Below are 20181 nucleotides of genomic sequence, written 5' to 3' on the forward strand. Positions count from 1 at the left end.
ATATGATGGTATTAACACTGTCCCCTTCCCTATAGGAAGGTATGAGAAAGATAGAGGCTCTTGTCAAAGGGAAGTCTCACATCTTGCAAAAATGAGTCATTGTCCCGGATTGGATCTCAAGGTTTTGCAAAACCTCACATCCACATACAATGATATGATATTATATCTGTATAAAAACTATTTGGGACCACTGATCGATGTCCTTGATCAAATGAGGTAACACTTTAATCATCCCAGAAATGCTGTTACTATATGTCCTTTGCAGTGTTTCCAGCACTATAAAAAAAACATTGTTATTTTATTTTCTTTGACATGTCTCCCCTGAAGCCGTTGCTAATCTGAACCGATTGAGGCAGACTTTCAACAAATCTTACTTTTCATGCAGACAGGACTAGGGGGAATTTATCATGGCTTGTACTCTAGTTTTCTGTGCTCATAGCTAGGTATTGTGACTTCTATTTCCCACCTATGCCATCTCCACACCGTGTGGGCAAGTAGAGGGGCGCCGAGTGGGGCTAGTACGCTGTGGCCTGATTAATTAAATATAACAAGGCCCGAGGTTTGAGAAAGCGCACACTGCGCGAAACGGCCCGTCATCCTGGCGTGGCGTGCATCCTCCCTGCTATGATTGTTCCCTCAGAATAAAGCGTTACCTGTTACTAATACCGGTGAGTGCCGCACAATTTTTTCTCTATTTTGCATTGTGACTTCTATTTCCCACCTATGCCATCTCCACACCGTGTGGGCAAGTAGAGGGGCGCCGAGTGGGGCTAGTACGCTGTGGCCTGATTAATTAAATATAACATGTGCCAGGCTGCTGGTGCTGGGTATAGTTCTACGACAGACAGGACCTGGCTTAGAATCAATCCAGGTACAAGATCATCTGCCGGATTTACTAAGAGGCGGTAGCTAAATTTTGATAAATTCCCCCCTGTTGGATCAAGAGAAGCTTCAGGTATATTCTGTTAGACAACTACAATATGGACTCCCTTTGAAACCAAGCAGGAAAGCAGAACAATGCTGCTCGGGAATAAAAATCACTATACAGAGAACTGACTGTAGAGAAAGTAATGAGCATGTGCGTCCACCAGCCCTCAGGTCAGTAGGCGGATATGCATATTGCTACACAATTATACCATGTACCACAATACTAAGTTAAAAAACATCACTATACTTCACTACCGTATATACCGGCGTGTAAGATGACTTTTGAAGACAGAAAAATCTTCTGTCTTCTCTGGGGTCGTCTTATACGCCGGTAATCGTCTTATACGGCGGCGGTCCCGGTGCATGGAGAGGGCTCACGGGCTGAGCCCTCTCCATAGCCGGTAAGTCTTTGCTGCATATTGCAGCAAAGGCTTACCGGTAACACCCGCGATCGGTGCTAGCACCGATCGCGGGTGTTTGCACAGCGATGGCTGCCGGCGGCCTCAAAAAGCTGCCGGCAGCCTCAAAAAGACATCGGGGCGCATACTCACCCTCCGTTGGCCCCGATGTCCGCGCTGTGCTGTCTTCAGTCTTCCGCGCCGTCTTCTTTCTTCTGCTGGGCGCCGCCATGCTTTTCCCCAGGGCGGCGCCTAGTATGACGTCAGCAGCGGCGCGTCATACTAGGCGCCTGCTGGGGAAGATCAATGGCGGCGCCCAGCAGAAGAAAGAAGACGGCGCGGACATCGGGGGAGCAGCGCCGCACATCGGGTGAGTATATAAGTTTATTTTTTTTTTTAATGCTGGGCTGGGCTGTATACTACTGGGGGCAGTGCTGTATACTACTGGGGGCTGTGCTGTATACTACTGGGGGCTGTGCTGTATACTACTGGGGGCAGTGCTGTATACTACTGGGGGCTGTGCTGTATACTACTGGGGGCTGGGCTGTATACTACTGGGGGCAGTGCTGTATACTACTGGGGGCTGTGCTGTATACTACTGGGGGCTGTGCTGTATACTACTGGGGGCTGTGCTGTATACTACTGGGGGCTGTGCTGTATACTACTGGGGGCTGTGCTGTAATGGTAATGTTGTTGTTGTATGCCTTATGTTTATGAGTGACAGTTTTCCTGCTATATACCTGCATGTCATAAGAATTTACATTTAAAAAAGGACCATGTTAAATTCAAATCTGTTTTTTTTTTAATTTTTACCGGTGTTTTGTATGCGTTGGAAAAGGGGTAGTCTTATACGGCGAATATATCTTAAACTCTATATTTTAAACAGGAAAGTAGGGGGGTCGTCTTATACACCAGGTCGTCTTATACGCCGGAATATACGGTAGATCATTTTTAACAGTATGTAAATATCATACATTATTCATTATTATGATCTGTGCAATATAGATATATAATGGTGAAAAAAACCCTTAAAATATTAATGTTCTTCATGAACGCTAATGTAATATAAAGCCTACAATCAGTTCAATGCTTTACATATTCCAACATTTAAGAAACTGTCACTGTATATAAATTGTGTACTTACCGCACAGCCATCGTGCAAGGCTTTAATGAAGGGACTGTTGTCATAAGATATTTCCTCATCGTTTGATCCTAAGAACCGCAAGGCCCTGTCATAGTTATCATTCACAACATCATGCCAGGCTACAGACTGGTGGCAGCTGTAAGTAAAGTTCTGTCGAGCAGAGGCGCTGAGGAGTCTCAGGAAGGTCATTTGAACTTGGTTTATTGAGTTGCCCTCAACATCAACATAGGAAAGCTGCAGAGAAGAAATCACAATTGTATTAGTGGCAAACAAATAATGTTGGAAAACATAGTTTAATCTATTATTACATTATGATCTGGATCGCAAAATTGACATTTTGGGCAGATTTTTGTCTGAATTGTATAGGACTGTAATAATAATACTTAAAGTGGTAGTAAATAGTAACATATATTTTGTTTTTATTTCTAGGTAGCCAGTTCATATCTATGATCTATGAATTTAAATCCACTAGGAATGAAGAACTCCAGTAGTAAAGACTTCATTTTCATCAATACATATTATATAGATTCATAGGGGCACGTCTATAATATAGCAGGTCCTGTGTGCTCCAGAATGCCTCTTGATAATTCCGGTTTGCAGCTGTGCTGGTGGAGCAGTTCTATATCATGTCCGACTTGGCATAAAATTGCGCTATAGCCTGCGCCTGAATGGTAGTGCACAGTTCCTGCCTCACTCCACATGCTTTACACACTTCCATGCCCATTTGGCATGCAGGTGGTGTGCGGGGGAAGAAAGAAGTGCTACCTATTTCAGGATTTGTACGTCAATTTTCAGGCGTACAAGTCCTAATAAATCTGTGCTTTTAAATTCCACTGCATTATGCTACAAGTGTTGCTTTGTTCCCCTTGGTGAAACTTATTATATAAGTGCTCTATATTGATTTCTGCTTGATCTGACATCACAACTTTGTTCTTTCCTGATAAACCTACCAGTTTTCCTCTCTTGAATTCACTGAACCAGGATCCAGGGTTTTCTTTGGGCCATGAAGAAATGCGTACCTGTTTTTAACAGGAAATGCAGAAAAATTAATTACTATAATGTACCGGAAAATTAAAGCAATCAAATGTATGATTCCCTTAGTATTTCTTAGTAACATAACATCATAGAGGCCACCATAGAGGTTGCCTTCTGACTGTAAAATGACAACAGGCCTTTAATTATCAAAAAAAAAAAACACATTTACTGTAGACAGTAATGCTATCCATAAACAAGGGATTATTGGTAAAATAAAAAAGACTAGAACGTTCTTTTATGTTAGCCTTTTGACAGTCTTAACTTACTCCTTCTGATTTCTTGTCTGCGTATATACAAGTTTCTCCTCCAGCAGTGAAGTTGCAGTAGACTTTGAATGAGTCTCCAGAGCATCCCTGGTTAGGATCAATCCAATATTCACCTAAGGAAATTAAGAAGTATATTTGTGAAAATCATGAAATGTGGAGTTTTTAAAAAATGTCATAATTTAAAACAGAGAAATTAAGACATCAGACGCCTCTGGTAGTTGTTTATCTCCAAAGAGAACAATGTATACCTTGTCAAACATGGCCTGAAAGAGTTATTAATATAATATAGTAGTCTCTACTTCATCTCTGATAAAATTACTGAATGTCTTATACAACATTTGACAAGCTTTTATGGAGAGCAGTTATGTGTCAAATAAGAATAGGTTCATCTAGCTGAAATGTTACTGGCATAAATTGTAGCTCTGCTGATTGTAGCCAGATGATAGAACATTACAGAATAATAGCCCCTGCATTGTAGATAGCAAGTGATGAGTTGTCCCATCATTAGGAATTAATATGGAAACTGACAGACAAAGGATTATCAGTGGCTCTAATACAAGACCTGTATTCATTTGGGTTGATCACTTCACATACTATCAATATTCTATATGCAGTGGATTCATAGAAAATTACTATATAGAGAGTTCACACTAAATGCCATACACTGTGTATTTATTTCTCATTACCTGTAAATTGTCTATCGATCTATGGAAAACTTTAATAGGAATGCAGTAGTACTTTAGGAGTAGTAATACAAAATTGTGCCTACATACCATCAGGAAATTCAGGATGAGACAGTTGGAGATCCTTGCATGTCCTAGCAGGATTGTTCTGTGATCCTTCTGGATACTTCATGCGTTCTATGTCCTGTTTTAGTGAGTTGAGTGAGTTAAAGACTTCCTCCATTCCGTCATAATCTAGAATGTTGTCTCCAAGGTCAGCCATCATGTTGTCTGGGGATCTGCGAGTCTTCTTTGCCGACTGGATAGGTAGAGGCTGGATGACTTCGCCTGGTGGACCCTAAACAAATAGATATTCCAGTTACATTTCTAATTCCAGATGACCTTCCTTTATACCTTAGTTGTCTGACAACCAAACATGAGTACCTTCTTTTGATGCAAATCCATCTATATTTTTAAAACTTCTCTAATTACAACCATTTAAAATGTGACTAAATCATTGCATAAATTGTGCACGCAATACTAGTAAGCTCTAATAAACTGCATTAAGTTAAACAGTTTCTCTGTCTTCTATTTTTTTTGCTCTTCCTTCTTCTAAAGTGAGCAGTGCCCTACACAGCATAGAGATAGAAGGCTAAAGATGAATTCTTTGCATGTCTAGAGCATATTTCTATTGATGATTAAGCTTTCTTAGGAGATTAGCTATGCCAATACAAACATTATCAGGCTTGTTTATCTCTCAGCTGTCAGTGAAGGATATTTAAAGAAAGTCTTCCGCAAAGATCAGGAATTGTAAATCAAGCACACTTACATGATGTTGTGTGTTGTTCTTATGTCCTTGTTTAAGAAAAAAAACTTTAACAATTATGCAAATTAACCTGAGGGGCTTTGTGCTCCATAGATGTTAATTGAGCCTGGAGCCCTTCAGACTTATTTGCATAATATTTAAAGCCTGTTTTGTAAAAACAAGTGTACAAGAAGCTAAAAGAAGAGAAGATCCTACCAGGGGTGCACACAACAGCATGGTATACTGATGGTAGATTTTCTTTGAATACATATTCATTAAAAATTATACTATATTGCTCCATAGGACATATGTCTAGTTCCAAAGCAGACATTTTACTCAAATGTAGAATTCTGTATTGTTTCATGGCTTGATGTAAGATGGGTTTGTTGGTTGATGCTTAATGAACATTAAAATGTCATTATTTTATGTTACATATTAATACATACTCGAGTATTATTTTATGTTACATATATACTCGAGTATAAGCCTAGTTTTTCAGCACAAAAAATGTGCTGAAAATCCAAACTCGGCTTATATTCAAGTAAAAAAAATATTACCAGGTTTTGTGGTAAAATTAGGGGCCTCAGCTTATATTTTGGTCGGCTTATACTCAAGTATATATGATACATGTTTTTCTCTGACCTCTTCGAAAATTTGAGCGCTACCCTCAGTTGTTAGTCACTACTTACTGGATATTGCAATTATTAGTTAAAGGTGTCAATTCAAATATAGCCATCTGGTTTTCTTCTCTCAAATGGGGTGCTAAAATATCAGTGGCAAACTGAATATTGTGCTGTTCCGATGGTTTTCTATAGGTTAATTTCTAACATTCAGTGAATTAGATATTGCATTTGACTGTTCACAAACTAGATAAAAAATGTGTCAACAGCTAATCCAGCTTATTGACAGCCCCAATGGTAGGTCTAACTGTGACTGTGGTGACTGAAACAGAGTGCTAGATAGCCAGAGCACACATTGTACTTTGGTCATCAGTTGTTTCAGGCTCAGGTATAACCTGCCTGATATATTCATCTATAAATAAGTAAAATTATTTGAAAATACAGAACCGAATAAAGTTTACTTACTGGTGGACCAGGAGGTCCAGGAAGACCAGAATCTCCCTTTTGACCTGCAGGACCCTAAAAAGAAAAGAAACAAAGACAGAATTTTAATTTATGGAAATGTGTAAATATCCTGAAAATGCCTCAACTGTGAGACATAATACATCTAAAGGGTTCAAAACCTTTAGGATTAACTAAATCAAAGTTAGGCTGGATTCACACGACCGGTGCCCGCTGTACAGTAGCACGGCGGGCACGCGGCAGCGCGCGGGGAGAGGAGGAGGGGGAGAGCGCTGCTCACCCCCGCCCCTCTCCATAGGGATACATAGCGCACGTATGCCCTGAAAAAATAGGACATATTTTTTCACGGGGTACGGAGCAGTACAGTGCTGCACGTGTGCGGCACCGTACCACTCCCGTAGGGCGCCGCGCTCCCATTGCCGTCTATGGGGGACGTATATTGGCCATATATATGTTGGCCGTATATACGTCCCCCTTGCGGTCATGTGAATGCAGCCTTAGAAGAACAGAAAATGTTAGATATCATTAAGATCAGATGAAAATATTCAATTATAAAGTGTAAAATACTTACACTTGAACCCTTTGAACCCTTAGGACCTTGAGGACCCTAGAAATTAATGAGATAAAATATGTTTTGATTTAAAGATTTAAAATATAATGTTTTTTTGTCAAAATGGTAAACACGGTATATAACTTTTTTTTCTTGTATTAAAAGGGAAACATATCTATATGGGTGTCTATAAATGGCTATTATATTACTAATGACCTTATTGTATCTCTGTAACATATACCGTACATAAATATATATATATATATGTGACATATATTTAAATAGTCAGCAAAATATTATAAACTATCTTGATTAAATTAACTTTCTTACAAATCATAATTCCTCATAGCTTTTTTGATTGTTTGTATGCTGAAATATATGGCATTTTTGTATCATTACATTTATTTGGCTGCACGTATGGATACTTTACTGGATACTTACAGGCAAGCCAGGAGATCCAGGAGGACCATTGGGACCAGAAGCACCTGAAATACCCTGTTGGAGTTAAATTAGATTATTAGAGATAAGATTAGAATTGAGATGATAATTGATCTTTCTCCTCTGCATTAAGATTTGGTAATTATTAAGACTTGAAATTATTGACACTTACACTGTCACCTTTGCCTCCTGGAGCACCCTGTGGACCTGGAAGTCCTCTGTCTCCCTTCTCACCCTGTTCTCCAGGTGGACCAATGAGACCAATCAAACCAGGATGTCCCTATTTGTTGAAAACAAGAAAAACGTTAGCAGAAAAATTCGAGTTCCTTGGCTTTTGGGGGGAATTTTGGGGTGTTTTAAAGAAAGACCAAAAAAATCTTTAGCATTCAATTAGTAAAATATGTAGCAAACAGCTGCACTAAAGGTAATGAGCAAACTTAATATGTACACATTGTTGCACAACAAAAGAGCATAACAAAAACTAAATATGGAAGATAAAGTTCTTTCGTTTCCAATAGGGTTACATGTATTGTCTTTTATGACTGCAAAAATGACCCTGGCAGCTGCACTGTTGAGATTAACTCTTTGAATGCTGCTGGTATATGAATCACTGTGACCGTGTGTGTCAACCCTCCACAAAAAGTTGGTACCAATAAGCGTGATGGCAGTAACTTGAATGCCACTGAAAACTTTGACAGCAGCGTGAAAACAGTTAACACTCTTGATCAGTGCCAGCACTGAAATTTGCACGTGTTATCGGTAGGGGTTCCATTAGGGAACCCAAACAGATTTAAAAAAAATGGGTTCAGGGAACCCCAATTTTACAGTATCCACTCATTACTAGCTATGATTATTTGCCTCTTCGAAATGCAGATGCTATGATCTTGTCAATGGACAACACAAGGAAAATAACTTGCCTTTTCACCCTTTGTACCAGGATCGCCTTTCAGACCTGGAAGTCCTGGAGGACCCTACATAACAAAAACATACATTGTTATAGAAAGTATAGAAAGATAGCATGACTATACCAAATAGGTTCTAGAAATCTACACCGTGGCAACATAAAATGATCACAATTTATTGAAACTGATTATGTAAGTGAATAACTAAATAATAATTGTTATCTGATTTTTTTCAGGCATAGAAGTTGCTTGTTAACTTTCATAAACTACATCTCAACTACTTCAAGTGACTAAGACCTTGTGTTCTTCACCTACCATTGGACCCGGAGGTCCATCCTGTCCTGGAGCACCTGGAAGACCTTGTTCTCCCTAAATTAAAAAACAAAACAAATGAATACATCAATATTTCTAATCCATCATGAATAAATTGCTTAATCCTATTGATGAAACTTTACATTAAACCTAACAAAAGAAACTTTAGAACATGGCAAACACTCGTTTACCTGACTATGTGCAGTAAACCATTAGTAAACCATGTGTTTACTCACCACAGGCCCTGGAATTCCTCTGAGACCTTCTGGACCTGGTTTTCCTGCTGGTCCTTGAGGCCCAACAGGCCCTGTCTTTCCTGCTGGTCCTTCAGATCCGGCTTCACCCTTTAAGGAAGAATTTTGCAAGTAAGTAAAATATAAATGTAAAAATATGGAAATCTAGTCATTGTTAGAAATCAAACAATGCATGTGAATGGATTCCCTTACCTTTGCACCTTTTTCTCCTTGCCTGCCTTCAGCACCTGCAGCTCCAGGAGGTCCCTGTAAGAAAAAATATACATTCATCATGGTGGTTTATGATATGGTAGTTTAGGCAGAATTTTTCTTTACAAAGGCTTTACAAAAATCTAAAATTAAGCTAACAATGATTAAATGCAATGGCACTTGTTCTCCAGGTTGTCAGGGAAACTACAAGTCCCATGATGCTTTGGTTCTCTTCTTCCTCTTATGCTCTGCTCCCAGTGATGATCTAACAAACTGTCCTACTCTGTTACCATAGTAATGATGTGTAACTGCCATCACGAGATGAAATCTCACCACAATACTGGCCATACTGGATGCATTGCAACCAACCAACTACAGCCAAACATAGTAATGGTCACATGAATGGCCCAGGCAGGTGCAGAACATGTGATGTGGACATGTGACCACGGACTGATTAAAAGGCAAGTAGCATTTTAATTCTTCATTACAGTGAATTCCAACAGTATTTGGAAAGGGGAGCAAAATTTTAAATAACATCTAGTTACATATTAGCTTACATTTTAAAGACCCATTTGTATATGAATTATGCTATTATGTTATTCCTAGAATATTCCTTTAAGTATATTAAACAACTATATATGAATCCATTTCTTCATATAATGTATATTTAGCTAGAAGCTCAAACAGTTGGGCAATTCTATTTTCCAGCTTTAAGCGGCAAACTATGAGCAGAAGAGACACACTAAAAGGAAATATTTCCATGAATATCTTTAAAACCTATAAAAAAGCAGAAAGTTACTTCTGCATGTGGCTTTATTTCCAACAAGTATTGCCTACCTTCATTTGTTACTTACACAACACATAGTTGAATCAATATTCTATTATAGTCTACTATAATCATTCATCTCTAAGAACTCCCATAGCCATGATTGTGTAGATGTTATTCAGTCTGAAAGGATTTTCTATTAGTTTTACCTGGAAACTTTCAGCATTACCGTGCGTTAGGCCTAGCACTGCAAATTGTAAGATACTTGTTACATCTGTGTCAGGGTCTTGTACAGTTCATTCATCAGGCTAAGAAGACACTGAATTTTGTCTGGTTCATTTTACTCGGCAGTCTGAAGAGTGCTGCAGTGGCTGTACTGGTGATTGAAACTACCTCCTGCTCTCTGCAAACCTTGCTTTTAACCAGCAAGGGTTAACATGCTCACACTCCCAGAGCACTGCCCCTCTCACCTGGAGCACCTTATACCCTGATAAATACCCAGAGTGTGTGCCATCATCTTTGCCTGTTAAATATTTTCTTGCTAGGCCTATTGTCTGTACTTTCTTCTTGACTATCCTTTTGTGTATGTGATGCTGTACCTTATATGCTATCTCAGTTGAGACCTAGATTGTTTACCCTGCTTATCTTGTTTATCATTATGTTTGTCATGTTTCATATGTGAAATTTGGCGAAAGGAGGGACTGTCTTCTTGGTTGTCCCATATCATCTGGGATATGCAGAGGCAAGCAGGCAAGGCTGTTGGGGGGCAGGATTTTTACCGTTCACTTTTCTGATGGCCCTGAGACCACTGTCCCCATTACAATACAAGTCATACAACATTCCTATAAACATACTGAGAAACTACTATAAACTTACCCTCTTTCCAGGAGGACCTGGTGGTCCAGCTTCTCCAGAAGGTCCAGGAGGTCCCTGTAATTATTTAGTGCCAAAATAAGTCAGATTTCAAACAGATATGCAAGTTTAAAAACATCTCTTACATGAAAACATATATAATCAATGAATAAGGATTACTATGTATTTCAATGAAAGTCGACAATGATCAAAACAGGTAATACTTACAGGCTGGCCTGGTTCACCATCTTCACCTTTGTCACCAGGGCCTCCATCTACACCCTTCAGAGAGCAGAATGAGACATCATAAAAAAAGTTAAAATCTAAATTAAATTTATTTAATGAAATGCCATGCAATGAGCCTTAATTGTGTAATAAAGTAAGTTTTATTTGAAGATTTCAGCCCTCAATAAGAGAAAAAGTATGCATCTTAAAACTAGCAGAAGATGAATACCAATAGATTTAAAGACGCGTGGTTACTGACTGATTGTTTTAGTTGTTGCAATGTTTATGAAAATAAACTTGAAACATGCACTTGATACTTACACTTGGACCAGGTTCTCCGGGAGGGCCAGGATCTCCTGGGAAACCAACGGGACCCTAAACATTTTGAAAGTTAAGGGAGACATTGTGATTATCATACATAAAAATGTATTTCATATGTAGTATATATCTATGTGTTGGTTCGCTTACGGGATTTCCTTTAGGTCCATCATCTCCTGGGGGACCTTTGGGACCAGCAGGTCCTGCAGCTCCTGGAGGTCCGGCTTCTCCCTTTTCTCCTCTCTCACCTTTAGGGCCCTAGAGATATATGGATAACAGATTATAAGGTGTTAAGAGTTCAGTAAGACTTTCTTGGCTTGTAAGAAGATTAAGTTCTTTGAAACTAATTTTATAAACTGACTTAAACCTTATTTTCACTATTGTTAAGATTATAAAAACCCAGAAGCTTTGAAAGCCTTTGTACAGTCTTTATTTAATGAATCTATGTCATCCCTCAAATCCCAAGGCTAATTTCTCTCTAGCTCTGTTCTTTGCTTGCAAAGCAGTTCTTAAGCTGCCTGACAGCTACAGGGAAATAGCCAATATGCTTGAGTAAAGGAGACATGATCATAAGATACCAATAAATTAGCCGGTCATATTAGGAAAAATGAATTTTTCTTATGAGGTTGCCACAAGACACATTTTACATAGCTATAATTCTATTACTAAATTATCATTTCTCGAGGGAAGAGAGATAATCATTACGTCCCAATGCAAAGTTTTGATTCCATTCACATCCCTTATGGGTATATTTCAATACTGCAGCAGAATGTAATGTATGAAAGAATTGGATGGTATGTAGAAGTGTACTGTCCACAAACAATGCAGATTTTAGTAGAAATACATGTTTAGAATGTTCATAATGGCATTCAATTTTCTGTACAAAGTTGGTGCTTCCTTTTTATTCCTTATGAGATGAGGGACTTAATACATGTCAATTAATCAGAATCCATTCTGTAATCCCCTTCACATTACAAGAGTCTATCATGATTATATTTAGACAGTGTAAACTTACACCAGGCAGTCTAAAGAGGTTCCAAATATTAAAGCGACTCGTGACAGGTGATTCAACTGGTGTTGGATCTTTACACATTATCTAACTCTATACCATCTTTTAGTTGGCTTATTTTGCTCTAAAATTTGCCAAAAAATTGACACATGTTGGTACATCTTAAGGTATTCCACCTTTTCTGCCTAGACAAGCACTTTTTTAGTAAACCATGCCCCTTTGCCAAGCATGCAAAATTGTCTAAAAGACATTGCTAATGTTCTGCAAAGCATATACAAAAGTTTTTGCTACAAATGAAGCTAAAAGTCTGACACATTACACTAAATAAATAAAAAAAATAAAGTTCTCAGGCCAAAAATTATGGAATCTGCTCAATCTTTCACTACACTGTCTACTATACTGTTTTAAGGAACAATTCCCATTTAAGATACAGAGATAAAGATGAATCTTATTGTGAATTCACTTACACCAACACCAGCTTCTCCAGGAGGACCTGGGTTTCCAGCTTCACCGGGTTCACCCTAAAATGGAATAAAGACAGCATTGTTTATGTCATTCACTAATAAGAAATTTCGGTTTTAATTAATCTTCATTAAATCTTTACAATCTTGCTTTCTTATAACTGGACTTCCGTCAGGATCAGTAAAATATTCTCCTATATTCCATGTTAACATAAATCCTATGTCAATTGAGGTACTAGAAGAAAAGTTCCCCAGGTATGAAGATTACATTTAGGGTTTTAGAAACCAGTGAGGAGGTTTGCAGGGTTGTCCCATATTATCCGTTATCCAGCACAGCTTATGGAAACGAATACGCCTTCATAGAAATTTATGCAAAACATTAAATGTTCATTTTAGGAACAAACATTTGACTCAGCTCTGCAGGGAGATTTAGATTTGAAATCCAAAGTGCACATTAAGCTGCTTGCCATTATTTTTCTAGCTCAGTGGCCTGATAAATATAACCAGAAATAGGAATTTAGTATTAAAATGTTACTAGCTATGAACAGCCCAGATGTGAATTCTTGAAGTTAACCTATGGTCTATCTGACCAGAAGAATCATCTGTACCCCAAAGCCACACAGTCAAATTAATCCTCTCAAAGCCTAAGCATTGCAGATATACAATATATTAGCATAAAAAGTTGCTAATTCCAACCAATACTCCTTTAGGGTCATGGTTCCCATATACATTGGAATCATAAAACAGAAAGCTCCAAAAGCCAAGACCAACTGCAATGTGGACAGAGCAGCAAAGTAACCTGAAGAATTTCCTGAAGCATCTTCTGATATATTTTTAAGCATTGGATACTATTGTGACTAGGGATGAGCGAACCTGAACGCTCGCCCCAACTGGCAACATCCTTTTAAATGCCACCAGCAAAAATGTTTAATTCCAGGGAACCATTTAAATGTTGCCAGTGCAGGCACCACCATTTTTCCAAGGATAACGTCCTCTGGGAATGACAATCATAGTGTAAGTGGTGGTGTGCAGTGCACCTCCGGTATTTAAAGAGTTAACACCCATGATTGGTGAACATCGCAGATGTTACCAGGCCGGGGGGGATACAGATCGGGTGAGGCAAATGCAAAACTACATTTTTTGTTGAAACTTACAGACACTGGTCTCCTATAAAACCCATATCTCTAAAGTAAAGCCTGATGATGGAGATATCAATTATTGATAAAGTAATCAAAAATCTGTTTGCTGTTGCCATGTTTAGAATCATGTATCTTCTCCACACACACATATATATATATATATATATATATATGGATGTTGACACCTGAGTGATACATAAAAACAAAAAGCATTTTATTTAGCTGAGTAAAAATAAATTTACTATGCTGTAATGCGATAAATGAAGTGTTTGTATTGTTTTGTATGCCACAACGTGACTGTCTTAGGCTGCAAGGCCTTGTTTCTATTTTCAGGATCCACTGGAATAGAAACAGTGATGTATTGTCTATAATAAATATGGAAATAATACAATTCCTTCACAGGTGTCAACAAAGACTGGGAATACATTAGCAGAGCTCACATACAATGAATAACTTTAAGTGGTTTACTGTTCTGCGACCACAAAGTGCCTCTATTTTAGCATGAAACATTTTCTGAATGTTTTTTTTGAATATTTAAAATGATAAAGTCGTCACGTCAGTTCAAGGTTACTCATGCAAAGTAAATTTTCAAGATTTTCTTTACTTATAAAATGTATTTTTAATCTTTCCTAATTTTCTAATTATTGTTTTGTTTTTTTGTTTTATTTTTTGTACATGATTAGGGGGGCATATGCAGTCTCCGTAATTGGCCCCCAATCAGAATTTACAGCCTCGTAGCCAAAAACATCAATAAAATGGAACTGACTTATTGAGGTCTATTTAGAATGATCAGAGCATGTATGAGAGTAGGAATAGCTAAAGTGTGACATCGCCTGTTATCAGCAATGATGGGTCAGTGGTGTTATCTATGTAGAGGTCATTGCACAGGGAGGAGTAGTATATAAGCTGAGTATATAGATTAGGTCAGTGACCTCTATTATAAGCATTGAGGTAATTATGGGTCAGTGTTATCTATATAGAAATTTTCGTGCAGAGAGGGGGAAGAAATAAGCTGTGACATCATCTATTTTCAGTAGTGATGTAATGATGGGTCAGTGTTATCTATATAGAGGTCATTGTACAGGGAGGGGGGAGATAAGTTGTGACATCATCTATTGTTAGTAGTGATGTAATGATGGGTCTGTGTTACCTATATAGAGGTCATTGTACAGGGAGGGGGAGGAGATAAGCAGTGACATCATCTATTGTCAGTAGTGATGTAATGATGGGTCAGTGTTATCTATATAGAGATCATTGTACAGGGAGAGGGAGGAGATAAGCTGTGACATCATCTATTGTCAGTAGTGATGTAATGATGGGTCAGTGTTATCTATATAGAGGTCATTGTAAAGGGAGGGGAAGGGAATAAGCTGTGACATCATGTATTGTCAGTAGTGATGTAATGATGGGTCAGTATTATCTATATAGGGGTCATTGTACAGGGAGGGGGAGGGGATAAGCTGTGACATCATCTATTGACAGTAGTGATGTAATGATGGGCCAGTGTTATCTATATAGAGGTCATTGTACAAGGAGGGGAAGGGGATAAGCTGTGATATCATCTATTGTCAGTAGTGATGTAATGATGGGTCAGTGTTATCTATATAGAGGTCATTGTACAAGGAGGGGAAGGGGATAAGCTGTGATATCATCTATTGTCAGTAGTGATGTAATGCTGGGTCAGTATTATCTATATAGGGGTCATTGTACAGGGAGGGGGAGGGGATAAGCTGTGACATCATCTATTGTCAGTAGTGATGTAATGATGGCTCAGTGTTATCTATATAGAGGTCATTGTACAGGGAGTGGGAGGAGATAAGCTGTCACATCATCTATTGTCAGTACTGATGTAATGATGGGTCAGTATTATCTATATAGGGGTCATTGTACAGGGAGGGGGAGGGGATAAGCTGTGACATCATCTATTGTCAGTAGTGATGTAATGATGGGTCAGTGTTATCTATATAGAGGTCATTGTACAGGGAGGGGGAGGAGATAAGCTGTCACATCATCTATGGTCAGTAGTGATGTAATGATGTGTCAGTGTTATCTATATAGGGGTCATTGTACAGGGAGTGGGAGGAGATAAGCTGTCACATCATCTATTGTCAGTAGTGATGTAATGATGGGTCAGTGTTATCTATATAGAGGTCATTGTACAGGGAGGGGGAGGAGATAAGCTGTGACATCATCTATTGTCAGTAGTGATGTAATGATGGGTCAGTGTTATCTATATAGAGGTCATTGTACAGGGAGGGGGAGGAGATAAGCTGTCATATCATCTATTGTCAGTAGTAATGTAATGATGGGTCAATGGTATCTATACAAAAAACAGTGTGCAGGAAAGGGGCAGAAGATAAGCTGTAACATCATCTATTGGTATTTGTTCAGGGAGGGGAAGTAGATAATATGGGACATCATCTGTTCTATATAGAAGTGCTATAATTTATTTTAATCTTGTTTGACTTGTATGTGATGTAAATGAGTGGACTGCTGCAAAGCAAACTGCCTTCATAATTAGGAAAGTCAATTTATTATTAAGGTGAATGGCTAGATTAAACATTGCATGAAATCTTACTTTTAACATGTAAAGCTGAGTGTATGTATACTGTATGTGTGTGCATGTGTGTGTTTGTCCAATAAAAGAATAAGCTCCGTTACATTTACAGTCTCAAAAATTTCCTGTGCGCTTTATTTACCAAAAATATATGCTTAGTAACCTAACTGCCAAACTACAAGAGCCATTTTCTGTTGGCTGCTGTAGCAGTAAGGGTACTTTTAAATGGCCGTATGCTCACTCAGACCTGATCCTAGGAGAGCACAGGGCTAGGAAGAGGGCGGGTGAGAACTCTTCACCCCTCCTCCTTCCATAGGCAAACCATGACCCCCACAGCGGCCATGTGAATGAGCCCTTAGCCTGGATATTCATCAGGTTGCATATAGCAACCAATCACAGTTCAGCTTCTTAGTAAAAGACAGCTGATTTGTGAATTAATATGATTCAATTGTTTATAAACCCTCGCAGAATTCATGGTCATCGGCTAATGTTGTTGTGGAGGCGGAGGTGTAACGCACAGGATCTTAAATTTCTGGTCATGTGCTACCAATATACAAGCTTGGAATATCAGCAGTATTTTTACGTCTTGGAAACCATCCACCGGTGACCCTGGAACATGGAGGATGGGACCTGCTTGTGGAGAAGCTGCCTGGATACTCCAAAATTGATTATATATGCTCTTTGATCCACTGTACCACGTGAGAGTCCATCCACAGCACATATATCGTTTAATGCAGGAGGAGAGCGCTTGTATCTCTTTTTTGTCTTTTGTCAACCTATCCTACTACGGGGGGGAGGGCATATATTCTGTGCATACCCCCTCCCATTCCCAGGTTTACTCCATGTTACCAGGGTGACATCATTGCAGCTACTATAACTTTTGTAGTATTAGAAACTGTACACTAGGCATACATCTCATGAAATCACAGGAACCTGTATGGAGAGGAGTAGAAGTCCATGGAGGCTGCTGTGATTGTTTTACGTGGTCTGATATGTACATGGGGTATAGTTTGCTAATGTTAAGTAGCTTAAGGACCTTTGATGATGTCACCCTGGTCCCATGACATTAGGACACGCCCCGTTGTCTCGCTCCAAAGATGCCTAGATACCAGACAAGATAATTACTCTGATTTTATGGGGATCTGAGGGAAACTACTTTTAGCTAAAAGCAGGGTGTCAGGTAGTTACTAGAGCTCTATAGGAACCGGCCACTAGCTGTATCTGTGCAAAACGGGGTGACAGGTTCTCTCTAAAGAGTCACTGAAGCAAATCTATTTAGTTTCTAGCTAAGAAAAGTTATGTACTATCCTGTGCAATGTCAGGTATTACAGCTAGTATATATAAAAATAAAAATATGGAAACTTTTTTAAAAATATTTTAAATATGTTAAGGACTTGTCCCAGACTATTACAGCAACATCAACTATACTGACATACTGTACATGTATTGCTGAACAAACTAGTAATTATAAATGCTTATTTACATATTAACCTTATTATCACTGTCAATAAAAAGGCCCAACTGATTTCATTAGTTACATAATTAAGTTATAATTATTCTTCATCCTTTGCATATGATGTGTTGTAAGAATGTTTTTTTTTATAAAGTCCCTGTTTGTCATGTAATGTCATTACTATGTTCGTGTAAAAGTAGAACTTTTTGTAATTAGCTGTTAAAATCCCTTTATTCTCTCATATTGATTGTACCTTCTGGCAATGTAATAATTAGAGTGTTTATACACAGTGAGGGGAAATATATTGTGTCTTCCCTGACAGTTTTCAGGGAGAAAGACAAGTATAAAGCTCCATATTTACCTATTTTGAGGCTTTTCTGCCACTTTAGGCAATATGGGGTGAAGAGCAGGGCATCATGTGGTAGTCCCACCATTTGCTATAGTCTCCTCCACAAAAACGGCAGAGACTATGGCTGTGAAATCTCAGCTAGATCTGACCTCCAAAATGCCAATCTTAAAAAGTTCCCCCAGTATGTGCAGGTTGCATGCAATATGGGAAGCCTTAATTTGCTATTGTTTACAATGGTAAGTATGTTTTTTGTCCAGCAATCCACAGTGATCACATTAAGACCTGTTTGCACTATCTCTTAGCTCCATAATTCTTTTTTTTTAAATAAACAAGAAAAAAAAGATTTTATTAAATGGGAAACTCATCTCATTTGACAATAAACAGAATGGGGTTTCCTATGTAGGATTTTTAACTACATACCATCTTTAGAGAACTCATTATAGACAACTGAACACTTGCTAACAGTGTAACAGTGCCACAGATAATGGCTGATGGTGGCAGCAAAGGGAAATTGTGTGATCATTTTTTTTAATGCAGAGCCCTACAAGGGATTGTTCCAAGTGGAAAACATTTTAAGAGCCATATCCTTTAAGTTGCTTAGACCATGGTCAGGAATGGAAACATGAATAATGTTCAGATGAATAATAATAGTTGTGTAAATGTTTAATTCCATTAAAGGAAACTTGACATCAGAAATTGACCTAATTAACCACTATCAGTATGTTGTGAAGCAGAGTAAAAACTTCCAGATTATGTTTCTTTCATGGCTCAGTGATGGCATCATCCAGAAAATCAACTTTGAAGTGAGATGTAAATTGGTTGTATAAAGTCACGGAGGCGGAGAACTCAGCATTGAAGTCAAGCTCTCCTCACCGTAGAATGAAGGAAATCTGGTTAAAGATGTGTCTGGATGCAGGACAATCAATTACAGTGAAGAGGGCATTTTGAAATGAGGAAAGGTTGACTTCAGTGTTAAACTCTCCGCCTCCTTGACTTTATACTACCAAATTACATCTCACTTCAAAGTTGATTTTCTGGACAATGGCACTGCACTGGGCCATGAAATAGACATGATCAAAAAAGTTTTCAGCTGCCTGATGACATACCAGTTGTGGTTTATTAGGTCAATTTCTGCTGACAGGTTCTCTTTAAGTTAGCCATACATTTTAGATGTTTTGCAGCCAAGTTATCTGTCCTATAAGTCGTTATAAGTACTCTAGAGGATACAGCTCCAGTCATGGGGTAACACTAAATATAAATATTAATATTCCAAACAATAGCACAAGTACTGTAATAGGATTCTAGCAATACAGAAATATACCAGGCGTTTTATGCAATAACAAAACTGTTCACCGCTGTCCCAATAGCTCAGGCCTCAGAACAGTTGTTGAGTAGCTGACGTGAACATGCATTGTAATGCTTCAGAGATTATAAAGGCTGCACAGAAAATGTAAAAATAAAGATTTCATCACTGCTCGGATTTTAGTCTACACAAAAACAATCCATAAAAATCTTTCTACTTGGAGATGATAGACCCGCAGAGCGTCTGGCTGATAGGACTGCGCGCATCCTTAGGAATACAAGTCTGCATTTGTCTGATTTAAGATGACAGCCATTATTATGCAATGAGTCTGCATGCAAACACTGCTGGCAAAATCCATTTCAATGTATGGGAACTCAAGAGAGGTGAGGAAAAACTCTGGAGACACAATGTTCCCATATCACAAGGTTCAGAGAAACACAATAAATAGATTTCTATTAAAAAGCAGTCTCGTAATGCCTATTTTAAGCCGCCCATCTTTACATAGAGCCTTATGTTTTCTCTAATATCTCCATTGGGGATAGCCTTCTAAGAAGTGTTCAACACACACTTCAGTAGTGTATTTTATCTTACACTATGCACAAGCAAATGTATATAGAATATATCACAATCTACTATTGGACTGGTCCAACAACCATCTTCTCCTAGTGCCACATTAAGAATGGGCCGCAAATCCATGGAGGAGGAGAGGCTGAGCATCTCTGCACATACGGACAGGAATAGGACCTTCCCCACTTTTGCAGCTTGGACACCGAGTGGTGAGACAC

At 38.5% G+C, this 20181-nt stretch overlaps 1 protein-coding gene across 7 annotated transcripts in view; it reads right to left on the reverse strand.

Annotated features, from left to right (window-relative positions):
* COL11A1 (collagen type XI alpha 1 chain) overlaps positions 1-20181 on the reverse strand; it is a 155893-nt gene that overhangs the window by 1657 nt on the left and 134055 nt on the right. For all 7 annotated transcript variants that reach the window (XM_072128035.1, XM_072128041.1, XM_072128037.1 and 4 more), the window contains 17 exons: positions 12602-12655; positions 11276-11383; positions 11129-11182; positions 10811-10864; positions 10607-10660; positions 8968-9021; positions 8758-8865; positions 8525-8578; positions 8225-8278; positions 7480-7587; positions 7311-7364; positions 6891-6926; positions 6323-6376; positions 4544-4790; positions 3771-3883; positions 3420-3488; positions 2470-2703 (listed from right to left, as the gene is read on the reverse strand). In XM_072128035.1, coding sequence (XP_071984136.1) covers positions 2470-2703; positions 3420-3488; positions 3771-3883; positions 4544-4790; positions 6323-6376; positions 6891-6926; positions 7311-7364; positions 7480-7587; positions 8225-8278; positions 8525-8578; positions 8758-8865; positions 8968-9021; positions 10607-10660; positions 10811-10864; positions 11129-11182; positions 11276-11383; positions 12602-12655 — 1509 coding nt within the window. The remainder of the gene's footprint in view (positions 1-2469; positions 2704-3419; positions 3489-3770; positions 3884-4543; positions 4791-6322; positions 6377-6890; positions 6927-7310; positions 7365-7479; positions 7588-8224; positions 8279-8524; positions 8579-8757; positions 8866-8967; positions 9022-10606; positions 10661-10810; positions 10865-11128; positions 11183-11275; positions 11384-12601; positions 12656-20181) is intronic.

Source organism: Engystomops pustulosus, chromosome 10, assembly GCF_040894005.1.
Source record: "Engystomops pustulosus chromosome 10, aEngPut4.maternal, whole genome shotgun sequence".
Classification (NCBI taxonomy): domain Eukaryota; kingdom Metazoa; phylum Chordata; class Amphibia; order Anura; family Leptodactylidae; genus Engystomops; species Engystomops pustulosus.